This window comes from Colletotrichum destructivum, chromosome 9 (genome assembly GCF_034447905.1).
Source record: "Colletotrichum destructivum chromosome 9, complete sequence".
Taxonomy (NCBI): Eukaryota; Fungi; Ascomycota; class Sordariomycetes; order Glomerellales; family Glomerellaceae; genus Colletotrichum; species Colletotrichum destructivum.
The window spans coordinates 2,806,520-2,818,219 of NC_085904.1; the positions used below are offsets into that span (position 1 = coordinate 2,806,520).

The 11,700-nt window shown below is 58.4% G+C and overlaps 3 protein-coding genes across 3 annotated transcripts; 2 read left to right on the forward strand and 1 right to left on the reverse strand.

The window, feature by feature from the left end:
- The first annotated feature begins 240 nt into the window (after nucleotides 1-240).
- CDEST_13956 (Putative AMP-activated kinase, glycogen-binding protein) lies at nucleotides 241-4,867 on the forward strand. The gene is made up of 3 exons (XM_062930112.1): nucleotides 241-432; nucleotides 777-912; nucleotides 2,801-4,867. Exons 1-3 carry the CDS (start codon nucleotides 410-412, stop codon nucleotides 4,502-4,504), a joined length of 1,863 nt encoding a protein of 620 aa, XP_062786163.1. The 5' UTR covers nucleotides 241-409; the 3' UTR covers nucleotides 4,505-4,867.
- A 395-nt stretch (nucleotides 4,868-5,262) lies between these two features.
- On the forward strand, nucleotides 5,263-8,959 carry CDEST_13957 (Putative RING-finger protein MAG2/RNF10). Its single transcript, XM_062930113.1, has one exon. The coding sequence runs from the start codon at nucleotides 5,603-5,605 to the stop codon at nucleotides 7,571-7,573; it is 1,971 nt and encodes a 656-aa protein (XP_062786164.1). The 5' UTR covers nucleotides 5,263-5,602; the 3' UTR covers nucleotides 7,574-8,959.
- Nucleotide 8,960: 1 nt separating this feature from the next.
- Nucleotides 8,961-11,435, reverse strand: CDEST_13958 (uncharacterized protein). The gene has a single exon (XM_062930114.1). The coding sequence runs from the start codon at nucleotides 11,231-11,233 to the stop codon at nucleotides 9,020-9,022; it is 2,214 nt and encodes a 737-aa protein (XP_062786165.1). The 5' UTR covers nucleotides 11,234-11,435; the 3' UTR covers nucleotides 8,961-9,019.
- Between the last annotated feature and the right edge of the window lie 265 nt (nucleotides 11,436-11,700).

The window sequence follows — 11,700 nt, forward strand, 5'->3', positions numbered from 1 at the left end:
CCTGCGCCCACGCCTACGCCTGCAACTTTCAGCCAGTTCAGACCATGCACGACGGACAAGCACACCCACCTTTCTTTCATTGTCTCCTTTGGACTTGGACCTGGATTTGCGATTGGGGAGGGCAGGGGGGGACTTGCACGCCGAGTTTCCAGTTCCCACCCCCCCTGGCCCCAGCGATTATTTCTCTGCCACGCGCGCAATTTTTGGGGGTTCTCGCCGCTCAGTTCTAATCCTTCGACTTTTCCTTCTTCTTTTTTTCTCCTTCTTTGCATTCCTCGAGCATTCATTCTCAACTGCCCTTCCTTTCATACAGTTCCTGCCGACGACGAAAACCCCCCTTCGCCCCGATCCGAGTAATTCTAATTACATCACCTTCGAAGAAAAGAAGAAACCCTCCAAACCGATCAGAATGGGCACTTACAAGTTCACCTGGTATGCTTTTCGCCTGCTCCGCCCGCATTCCCCTTCCCCGCCACTGCCGCTCTCCCTACTTCATTCCTGGAATGCGAAGAGAGACAATGCACGCCCTCCTTGCGTCGCCTCACTCCCCGATGTCCTGCTGGAAGGGCCGGTTGACTCGCACGTTTTCGTCAATGGACATGTGGCATGCGTACCTTCGCACAATGAATGCTCCAATGCTGGCCGCGGGGAATCCACTCGCGCCATCGCATCGTCCCCCTCCCAAGGAGAGATGGAGGGCGAACAAAAGAAAATTAATAGAAGCAAGCCATATGATATGGCTAGACTGAAAATCTTGCTAACCACGTTTTCAATAGGGCCCACCCGGCCGAGGAGGTCTACGTTACCGGCACTTTCGACAACTGGACCAAGAGCGAGAAGTTGGACAAGGTCGGCAACTCGTTCGAAAAGACCGTCACCCTGCCAAATGCTTCAGAGAAGATTTACTACAAGGTTCGTGGCTGTCAATTCAGGCGATTTCCTTTCCCTTCCGTACCCATTGCCATTGGATCATCCCACCCGGACTCGGACTACCAAACACTACGGCACCTTCGGATCCCCTTATCGCGGCGCAATTGCGTTGTTGGGAGAGGGCACGACGGCATGGAGGGGCAAATGTGGTGGGCAGCGCCAAATGCGTGGGAGTGCAACATGAGGGTCCCGATCGAAAGCAGCGACGCCTCGCCCAGCCCGCGACAGCATCCGTGCGCCATCCAGAGGTCCCTTGCTCACTCGCTGTCCTCCCGACCTCCCCCCCCCCCCCCCCCCCTCCCCGTCTTTGAGAGAGGGGAGCAATGCTGCTAGGCCACCTGGTGGTGTAAGCTCCCTCCTCCCCCTCTCTCTTCCGCCCCTCCCAGGCAGCTCCAGCCTCCAGGCCCAGGTCCAGGTCCAGGTCCAGGCTCCCCTGCTCCCCTCGTCAGCTGCGCTACGGATACACACGAGCGCGCACATTACAGCCCGGCTCGCTGGCGGTTCGTCATAATAGCATCGGGCTTTTTCTACCATCACCAGCTCGCAACCTATGGCCTGTCCAGACCCCCGGCGCTCACGCAATCGTCCTACGCGCTGCGTCGAGCCACAACAGTTCCAGTTCCTGCTATGGAAAGGTCTGTTGGCCTTACTGCCTTGCGCTCTTGCTCTTGGGATTTTCCTTTCCTTCTTTCCTCTACCCTTCCTCATTTCCCACTCAGCGCAATTCGGTGTTGAATGGCCTGTTTGTCCTGGGTTGGTCCTGCATATCGCTGGGATGGGGTAACTTGGAGATGAGGAAGGCAAGGGGGGGAAAAAGAAGAGGAAAAAAAAAAAAAACCAGAGTCATACGCGGGCCTCGAGCTGCGTATTGGTAGCCGAATCTCCCGGCCCCTCGTATGACGCAACCCAGCAGCTCTTGCAGCCCAGAAGCACAGCGGCGGCGTGTTTGCCTTGGAGGCGGGCGGGCGCATTGCATTGGATCATCCATTGGCAGCATTGGCGGCATTGGCTGGTGGGAGGCCGGCGAGCAGACGAACCACGCACGACTGGGACGGTGTGGGCCGCTGGACAGCGGATTCCGGCTCCGCTTTTCGCCATTTCAGAAAACAGCAGTGAACAAGGTTTCCCTTCCTAGGCTCACCTGCTCTATTCTGTTCTGAATTGTGGGGAACGAAAACAGCGGCACTCGACTGGGATCCCCCCATGCAGCCCACGTCGCGTTCGCGGCCGTGTTTGGCTTTTTGGCAAATTGCGGCACCAGAGGACACCGGAGAGCGGCAGGAACCAGCAGCAAGCCACCAGGCCAAACCCGCCCATCATCTCACAGAGATGTGCCAGAATGTCTAGCACCTGCTGGTCTAGCCCTCCTGGCCACCATAGCTGAGATGCCACCAAACAACACGGCACGGCGTACCAGGCAGGGCACACACGCACACGCGCACAACGCGCACACACAAGAGAGAGAGAAAGAACAAGAAAGAGACCAAGAGACCAAGAGGTTATGCCATCCATCCACAGGAGGCACCGCCGCCAGGAAAGCCAGGAACCGCCCGCACTCTCCGCCTGCTAATTTGCCTGGCTGGCCTAGCCGGTACGGACACCCGCACCTTACGCTACCGCTCACCCGCTTTCCTACCAACCTACCTGCTGCCTTTATAACCATCGGCATACCCAGATCTCGCCGCCCCCTCCCAGCTGATCTGCCAAATTTGGTTCGCCGCGCGTCGTCATATCTGCCCAGGGACCCCATCCACCGCTGGCCACCGGATCTTCGTATTGCCCACCGTTTTTCGCTTAAAACATCGTCATCGTGCTCATTTTGTTGGCAAACTTTTTTTTTACTGACTTGCTTACTCTTCCCACCTACTAGTTCGTCGTCGACAACAATTGGATCACAGATCACACTGCTCCTCAAGAACCTGATCACGAGGGCAACGTAAACAACTTCCTCACCCCCGAGCAGATTGTCAAGGAGGACATTTCTGCCGCAACCATGAGCACCGTCACCCCCGAATCTACCACCGCCGCCCTGGCCAAGGACGTGCCCCTCGAGAAGAAGGATGACCTTCCCCAGGCCACCCCCTCCGACATTCCCGGCGGCTTCCCCATCACCCCCGCCGCCAACGAGCTCGACAAGTCTTTTGGCGTCAACCCGCTCCCCGCACAAGACGTCACTGCTGAGCCCGTGACCGTCGCTCCTGGCGAACCCATTCCTCCGTCTGCGAAGGCCGGCGACATCAACGACCAGGTTAAGCTCGATAAGGAGGCCTACGAGGACTCTAGCGCCCTCCCAGGCCTGTCCAAGGAGGAGACCACCCTTCCTGCCGTCACCAGCAGCACCATTCCCGAGTCCAGCTTGCCCATCGCTACCACGGATGTCACCATCAACAGCGCTGCTCCTACTTCCACTACTGCTGCCCTCGCCGCCGAGGTTCCTGTCGAGACCAAGAAGTCCGAGGTTGACGCCCCCGAGTCCAGCTTGCCCGCTACGGCCACAGATGTCACCATCAACAGCGCCGCTCCTGCTTCCTCCACTGCCGCTTTGGCCGCCGAGATTCCTCTCGAGTCTAAGAAAGCCGAGGTCCCCGAGGTTGTCAAGGAGAGCCAGGAGAAGGCTCACGCCGAGCCCGAGGCTAGCGCGAACCCTGAGGCCGTTCAGGAGAAGGCCGTTGTCGAGGATGAGCTCCTTGACAAGGTCCCCACTGCTCCCTCCACATCCGAGGGTACCTCCGGCTTTGGCACCCAAAAGACCGAGCTCGCCGGTACCGTCATTGCTACCGCCGCCACCGCCGGTGGCATTGCCGCCGCCGCCGTCATCAACGCCAAGGACAGTGCCGTCGAGGCCGCTGCTCCTACCGTCAACCAGGTCTCCGTTGCCGCTTCCGACGCCGCCGCCCAGGCTTCTGTCGCTGCTACTGACGCCGCTGCTCAGCTTCCCGAGCCCGTTAAGGAGAGTCTACCTGTGAGCGTTCAGGAGGCCATTGGCGGTCAGGTCAAGGAGGAGACTCGTGAGGAGGTGGCCCCCGAGGTCCCCGCCGTTGTCAAGGAGGCCATTGTTGAGTCCGGCAAGAGCCCCGAGGCTGCTGCTAACACCGAGGCTGTCGTCGAGAAGAAGGAGGTCGAGGCCGAGCTCCTCAAGGAGGTCAAGGCCGCTCCCGCCGTTGGCGAGGAAGCCGAGAAGCCCAAGGTCGAGGCCGCTAAGGAGGAGGTTAAGGAGACCAAGGAAGAGGTCAAAGAGGGCGACAAGTCCAAGACCGAAGCTGTCAAGGAGGAGGCCAAGCTTGCCAAGGAGGAGGTCAAGGACGCTGTCACGGATGACTCCAAGAAGGAGACCAACGGCGTCAACGGTGCTCACCCCGCGACGACTGCCAACGGCACCAACGGCGCTACCCTCGCCACCATCAAGGAGCCGGAGGCTCCCACAACCCCCGCCAAGGCGCCATCTTCCGTTCCCGAGTCAACGACACCAAGCCACAGCAAGGCTGCCGAGAGCCCGTCGGGCACCGAAAAGAAGAAGAAGAACCGCCTGAGCGCCTTCATCGGCAAGCTCAAGAGCAAGGTGCACAGCAAGTGAGCGGCTTAATGATGTTGACGTTCGCCGTCAGGATGCGCGTGGATGGGAGGCTCTGTCTTTCACCTCGGTTCTTGTGGTTTTTCCTGTCGGGTGCTGCGTATTTGGGTTGTTTGTCGTTTCTATGATTCCCCTGGTCCACTTTGCATGTGCAAGAGCTCAAGAGGTAGAATGAGGCATGGCAGCTGCGTGTTGACGATGTTGGAAGTACGGCCGTTCCTCTTGGGCCTCTCTAAAAATTAATTGAGGATGACGTAGGCTATTGCCTCTCCTTCGGGTTTTGCGCTGCTTTTTTCATGTTGGTACTTTCACGGCTCATCTGCATCGGACTATCTTGTACCATAATACCTCGGTCGAGCCTAATCTGCATATGATGATTTGAGTCACTACGATGAATGAAGTGACGTTGTTGGCATTTCGGCCGGAGTGTTATGTCAGTCAATTGCAGTGCTGCAGAAAACCCCGAGTCTACGAGCTCAGGTCAATCTATTGATCAATCACTTCGGATTCCAATAGTCGCAGGTGAAGCCGCGGGGTGGCGTGGTAGCTGGCAACCAGCTGGCGTCAGGTCAGGCACGCTGCACATCTCGAAACGGCGGTATCATCACGTGACACGCTCAATGCATGGCCTCGCCTGGTACGTACCCCGGATGCCGAGCTTTCCCTCACACGGGAGTTCATCGCAGCAACTTCGATTTGCCCCACCGCCAATGACTCTGCATAGGGTATGTCAGTGCTGCTGGTGCTGCTGCTGCATCCTCTCAACGTCCGGTTACCTGATCGCCCCCCACCCATCACTCATGGGGTCCGTCCGCTTTGGACCCCGTCTGGTTCTACAAACAGCATCTTCAATCATCTATTCTCAACACCTCGGCCGAGGAGCATAGCTCTCGGTTGTCTCTAACACTACCTATTCCTCCTTTTGCGTCCCGAGCACCGGATCAAGCGGCTCGGCGTGCTACTGATTAACTCGTTGCTGCCCTCTGCCTCACGCGGATTGCATCACGACATCGACCCTCGGAGGCGACCAAACGACCACAGCTTCCACCAGCGGGAAGACCATCGCACCCACGCTCTATCCTCACCTCCGGGTAACCGAACATGAGCTCGACACCGTCCAATCTGGGCAAGTCCCTTTCAGCATCGACTTCCCATTCGCCTTCAGTCCAACCCGGCCCCGTCACTACGAGCTTCGAATCCAACCGTCGACCTTCTCAAGCGAGTCCCTCGTTTCCTCACGCTACCCCACGGAAGAGCCAGGGCTCCCGAAAACAACACAAGATGCAGCGGCGACCGGGGCTGGGAGATATCAGACAACACTCGAATCCGGACGACGACGACGCCATGGCCGAGGCCAGGGCTCTGCGAAACGCCTCCAGCCGACGAGGTCAAACCTCCATCACACACCTGCTCAACTACAGCTTGCCACCGCGAGCCTACGCCGACCATAGCTCGTACGCCAGAAACTACAGGCGAAATCCGACGTGGGGCCCTGGTTCAGGCCACCACGCTGTGGACAAGGCGAGATACGTGCATGCGAATTACAGATTCGTTGTGTCGCCGGAAGGCAATTACGCCAGCCAGGCGGCCGATGCCGATGTGCACATCGACTGGAACAACGTTTTGCAGATTATAGCTTCGTCGGAATCGCAGGGCGCTAGCTGTCCGATCTGCCTATCGGAGCCGGTGGCGCCGAGGATGGCAAAGTGCGGACACATCTTTTGTCTGCCCTGTCTGATCCGGTTCATGAACTCGACAGATGACGACTCGAAGCCTGGAAAGGGCGCCAGATGGAAGAAATGCCCCCTCTGCGAAGACAGCGTCTACCTACACGAGACACGACCCGTGCGGTTCTATGCGGGACAGGAGAGCCCCTTGCCGCGTGTTGGAGACGACGTGGTGCTCCGATTGATGGCCCGAACAGCCAAGTCGACCCTCGCGCTGCCATGGGAGAACGGCTCGGATGCGCTCAATGTGGCGGATGATGTACCGTGGCATTTCGCAGCCAATGTTTTGGACTATGCCAGGATCATGAAGGGAACCGGAGATTACATGGCGGAACAGTACAACGAAGAGATCGAGGCGCTGCAGAAGCAGGGGACTGAGGACCAGCTGCTGTACCACGAGGATGACGAATGGACCCAGAAGGCCATACGGGCCATCAACGCGGCCAAGGAGAAGGTCCAAGATCTCGGCAAGACCGACTCGATGCTGCCGAACAAGAAGCCGGGCCAGAGCAAAACTGTTCAGCCCGACTTTTACTTCTACTCGTCACAGCCACATCTGTACCTGTCGGCGCTCGACATCAGGATCCTCAAGACCAAGTACGGCGACTTTTCAGCGTTCCCAACGACGTTGCTGCCCCGGGTTGAGCACATATCGACCGGCCATGTATTGGACGAAGTGCAGCGGAAGCGAGCCAAGTACTTGGGACATCTTCCCTACGGATGCCGCATCAGCTTCCTTGAATGTGACTGGACGGACATCGTACCGGCTGATGTTCTCAACAAATTCGCCGACGAGATTGACCGGCGCAGGAAGCGGAATCGCGATAAGGCCGTACAGGAGGAACGCGAGAGGCTTCAGTCCGAAAGGATTGAGGCTGCCCAATTCAAGAGCACCGCTGCCATGAGACGCGAGTACGGACCCATCGAGGAGGAGCAGGTCCCTGCTTTGAACCTGGAGGAATTCCAGCCACTTGCAAGCCATGCCGGCGCTACGCCGCCAGACCCCCGTCCAGGCTTCGAGCACTTAGCCTCCATCTCGACCAGTCCTTCCACGCAGAAGACTGTGTGGGGCACGCATGTCGTACATGGATCGCCAGAGCTTGCTCCAGCCTCGCTCCGTCAAGTTGACGATGGGTGGTTAAAGGAGGAGGATTTCCTCGATGCCGCCGAGCTGTCTTTCCAGATGGAGGCGCTTGGCGTGATTGAGCCAGGACCTTCGAGCAGTAGCACTCCTGTGGCAGCAGGGGCTGGCGGCGGCGGCAGCGGTATTGGTGGAGGCGGCAAGGGGAAGAAGAAGAAGCAGAAGATCACGCTCATGAGCACCGGCGGACGTAGACAGGGCTAGACAACTCATGGCTTCTAGACGTGATGGCGCGAGGACGATGCGGTAGCGGGTTTTGCTTTTGGGTTGTTGTTGCTGCAAAGCTTTTTGGCGGAAGGAAGAGAAAGACGCTGATTTCCAGCGAGGCAGAGTCCGAGACTAGCGAGACGAGGGGAAGGTGGCTGAAGAAGTTTGTCACATCTGCTCCAGACCAAATCAAAGAATTCGAATATCAGGCTGTTTCACGTCTAGTCATGTTTCCCAGGAAGGGAGGGAGGGGATGGGTGTTTGGCAAAAGGATGTTTGCTATTATGTTGTTTGTTTTCTTTCACACTGCTATTAAACCAGAGGTAACTGCAAGAGGCAGACAGACAGAATTGAGACGGTCAGCCAGTTAACAAGTCACGTTGAGTCCGGCCTGGCTCGTCTGCGGTCCGGCCGTGCAGTGATACCGGGAGTACCGTGCCTGCCTGCTCCCCTTTGACACGACCAGGACGAAGGGGCCAAGGTTGCGGCTCGTCGACGTCATCCGGGGGAGAAGCGGTCACTCCCCCCTTCGGCCCTTCGGGTTCCTTCTGGTGGTGAACATCGCCACAAGAGCTTTCTTCTCAACAACCTACCTCCCCCCCACGACCACTCACGGCTCTCAGGCCGCTCGCACACGACGAACACTACACGTTGCGACGCGACGAAGTGCCCCCCCCCCATCTCCCGGAAGCGATTCTTGTTGGGTAAACCGTCCTCTCTCTTTCTTTCATACACACACATACATATAGACAGACACACATGCGAGCTCCAGAGAGTCACCGCCATCACTCAACATACGTATCCATGAAACACAAACGAAAGAAAAGGTGCGAAGAAAAAATATCTGCAATAAAAAACTGAACATTACCAATTCAAAGAGTTATGGTTATGGTGACGGTGTAGGGGGGGCGAGTCGGGAGCGCCGCTCGCATAAGCAGCAGCAACAGCCGCGAAGCCAGGTATCTCGGGTGGGCGTCTTTCTGTTTTACTCCAACAACACTCGACATCCAACAAGAAAACAGTATCCTGCCCACACAAGCCAGGCCGGTCCAGGCCGGTTTTGATCGAATAACCCCCAGCAAGCTACGCAAAATCAATAGTAAAATAACGCCACACCTCTCGAGTCGCCTCCCCCCGTCTCTCTCCCTCGCCCTACCCTCCTTCATACCGGCCACAGACGTCGTACAGAGTAAGCCAGCCAGCTATGATCCATCATCAAGGACCAGAGCAAAAACAGCCCAGAAAACAGGGAGATCCGTGGACGCCAGTTCATTACGTCAATGCATCTTTCCTTCCTCCTCCCTCTCACCTTCTCTCTCTCTCTCTCCCCCTCTGCAATGCTTTGTCCGTTCATCGTTGGGTTTCGTTCGCTTCGTCGTAGTTTGTGAAATAAGGAAAAAAGGAAGAAATAAGTCAATGTTCAATGTCGTGATGGGGGTAGTTCTAATCTCCTCGTCCACGGTAGTTGCCCATCTTCTCGATCGAGCTCATGATGCCGCTTCGTGGGCCGAACTCGCTCATCGGTCTGGGCCTCGGCAGGGCCTTGGTCGCGGGCCCGTTGCTGCCCGTGCGCTCGTGTACCGACCCGCGCGCGGCGATGGACCCGGGCGCCTTCAGGCCTGAGCCGCGGCCGATGCTACTGCGCAAGTTGCTTTCCGTGTAACTCCTCGCTGGGTGTCCCGGTGTTCGCGCGGCAACAGGGGTCGGTGCGGGCTTGGGCGGCTCCGGCGGCGCGAGCGTCTGGATCGACATCATCTCCTCGGCGAGCTGTACCAGCTCGCCCTTCTCGACGCGCTCCTGCGCGAGCAGGTCGCGAAGCTCCGAGTTGTCTCTCTTGACCGACATGACGACGGCCTCGAGCCTTTCGACATCGGCGCTGAGTTCCTTGATGTGGGCCGAGTCGCGGACGGCCTGGGCTCGGAACTCCTGCTCGGCGGCGGCCTGCGCGGGGTCGACGCGGGTTATGGTGCTATCGCGGCGGAGCTTATCGTTCTCGTCGGCGAGCTCCTCGATCTTGACCTCCAGATCGCGCACCTTCTTCTCCCAGCGGTTCTCGTAGCTCTTCTTGAGCGCGGCGACCTTGCTCTCGTGCTTGCCCTTGTAGAGTGCATGCAGCTCACGGGCCACACGCTCGACGGCGATCTCGACCTCCTTGGAAGTCGCGGCCGTGCCTCCCTTGGGGGACGAGGGCTTGTCGTCGACGGACTTGCCGGCGCGGAAGCTGGCCAGCTTACTCTCGGCCTCTTGAGCCATAGTCTCGGCGGCCTCGCGTCGTCCCTCACATTCGGCAAGCTTAGACTCGAGCTCCTCGCGCTCGCGCTGGGTGTGGGTGATCTCCTCCTTGACGCTGCGGAGGACCTTCTCCATCTCGCGGCTGCTCTTCTCCCACATCTCCTTCTCCTCGGCGACCTGCTCTCGCAGAGTCCGCTCTTCACGGGCCTGCTCCAAGCTCTCGCCGACCCGCTTTTCCGCATCGCCAACGGCCGTCTTGAGGGAGAGGACCTCGGCCTCCTTGCCGCTCAGCGACGCCTTCAAGCTGCTAATCTCTGACAGGAAATTCGACTTGAGGCTCTCGAGCTCTCTGGGTGTAATGGTGGGGATGCTGCGGGGGGTGGGCAGAGGCGGGATGTCAAAATCGAGCAGGTTTGACATCTGGCGGGCGGGGGTAGCGTTAGGGTTTGATCTCGAGGGCGATGTTGTGCCCCGCCGGGACGGCGATTTGTGCGGGAACCGTTGGCTGGCGGTGAAATCCAACAAATTGGTCGTGTTTCCCTCAGAATCGGAATGCTGCCGCGGAGCCTGGTCTTGCGTGGTCTCTGACCTCCCCCGCGGCGTTGTGCCGCCCATGCTCGAATACTTTGTTGGGGTCTGGCCAAGCTTCGCAAACATGGTCATGTTGGGCACGGCGGAGAAGGTGCTGAAGGCGCTCATCATGGACTCGTCGGGGTGGGCCAGGCTGCTCTGGTCCTCGTAGGCGTCGGCCATGTCTTGATGGTGCAGCTCGGCATCGCCCGTGGTCATTGTGCTCGCGTCGCCGATGGTCTCATCGTTCTCCAGCTCGGTGTCGTCGTCCTCGAAGATCTGGATCGCGTGCTTAAGGCCCTCGTTGTCGTGCATCACGTCGTCAAGGCTCACGGTGCGCTCGCGAGGGGGGGAGGGAGAGACGGTCCGGGGCGGGTCGACGGATGGGTTGCTAACCCTGACGGGGAACCGCTTGACCTTGTCGGGGGAAATGACCGTCTTGCGCAGCGGGCTTCGCGACTGCTTTTCTGATGTCTCGGAGCCGGCAAGTATTTTGAGCGGTGAGGGTGCGGTGCCAGACATGACGCGAGAGTGGCGCTGGGGCTTGAATGCCGTCGCGGGCGCAGAAGGCGGCGGCGACGGCGAAGAATCCGAGGGGGGGGAGGGTGGCATGTTCTCCTGGTCTCGGATGCGGCTGTCGTCTACGGAAAGAGAAGAGGCAGTAGTGGTGGTTGTGGTTGTGGAGGAGGAGGAGGAGCCGTCGCTGCCGCTCTCATTACCGCCGCTCGCGGTTGTTGTCTCAGTGCGGGTGTGGTGGACCTCGTAGTGCTCAAAGGACCCGCGGCTCGTTGCTTCTTCAGTTAGGGTCGTCTCAATGTTCAGTCTTGATTCGTTTGTTGGTGACAAGGGCGTCATTGTGCGCAGGCTCGCCAAAACTAGAGGAAGCTAAGATGGACGAGTATTGGGATCGAAGGCAAGCGTTCGTTTGGAGCGCGGGAGACTAAAAGACGAATCGTCGTCAATGGATTGATATTTCGATGGGATGCCGAGCAAAATCCATTTTGGGCTCGCTTGTGAGATGAAGGGGGTGGGAAGGGGGGCCCACGCTTGTTTGTTGTTGACAGAGCAACGACTACCGAGAGGCATGCACAGACAAAGGGGCAATACCGGTGGGGCTCACCTGGTTCGCCGTCGCTACGGCAAAAATCATACACCGATTCACCGAGGTCACCGAACTGATGGCTCGGTGAGGTATAGATGCCTGTCATCAAGGCTTGTGGTTATTGAGGGAAACTCGTATTGCAAGCCATTCGACACCTCCGTCATGAGCCATTACAATGGGAAAGCAAGATAGACACCCCCCCCTTAAAGCTCTTTCCCAA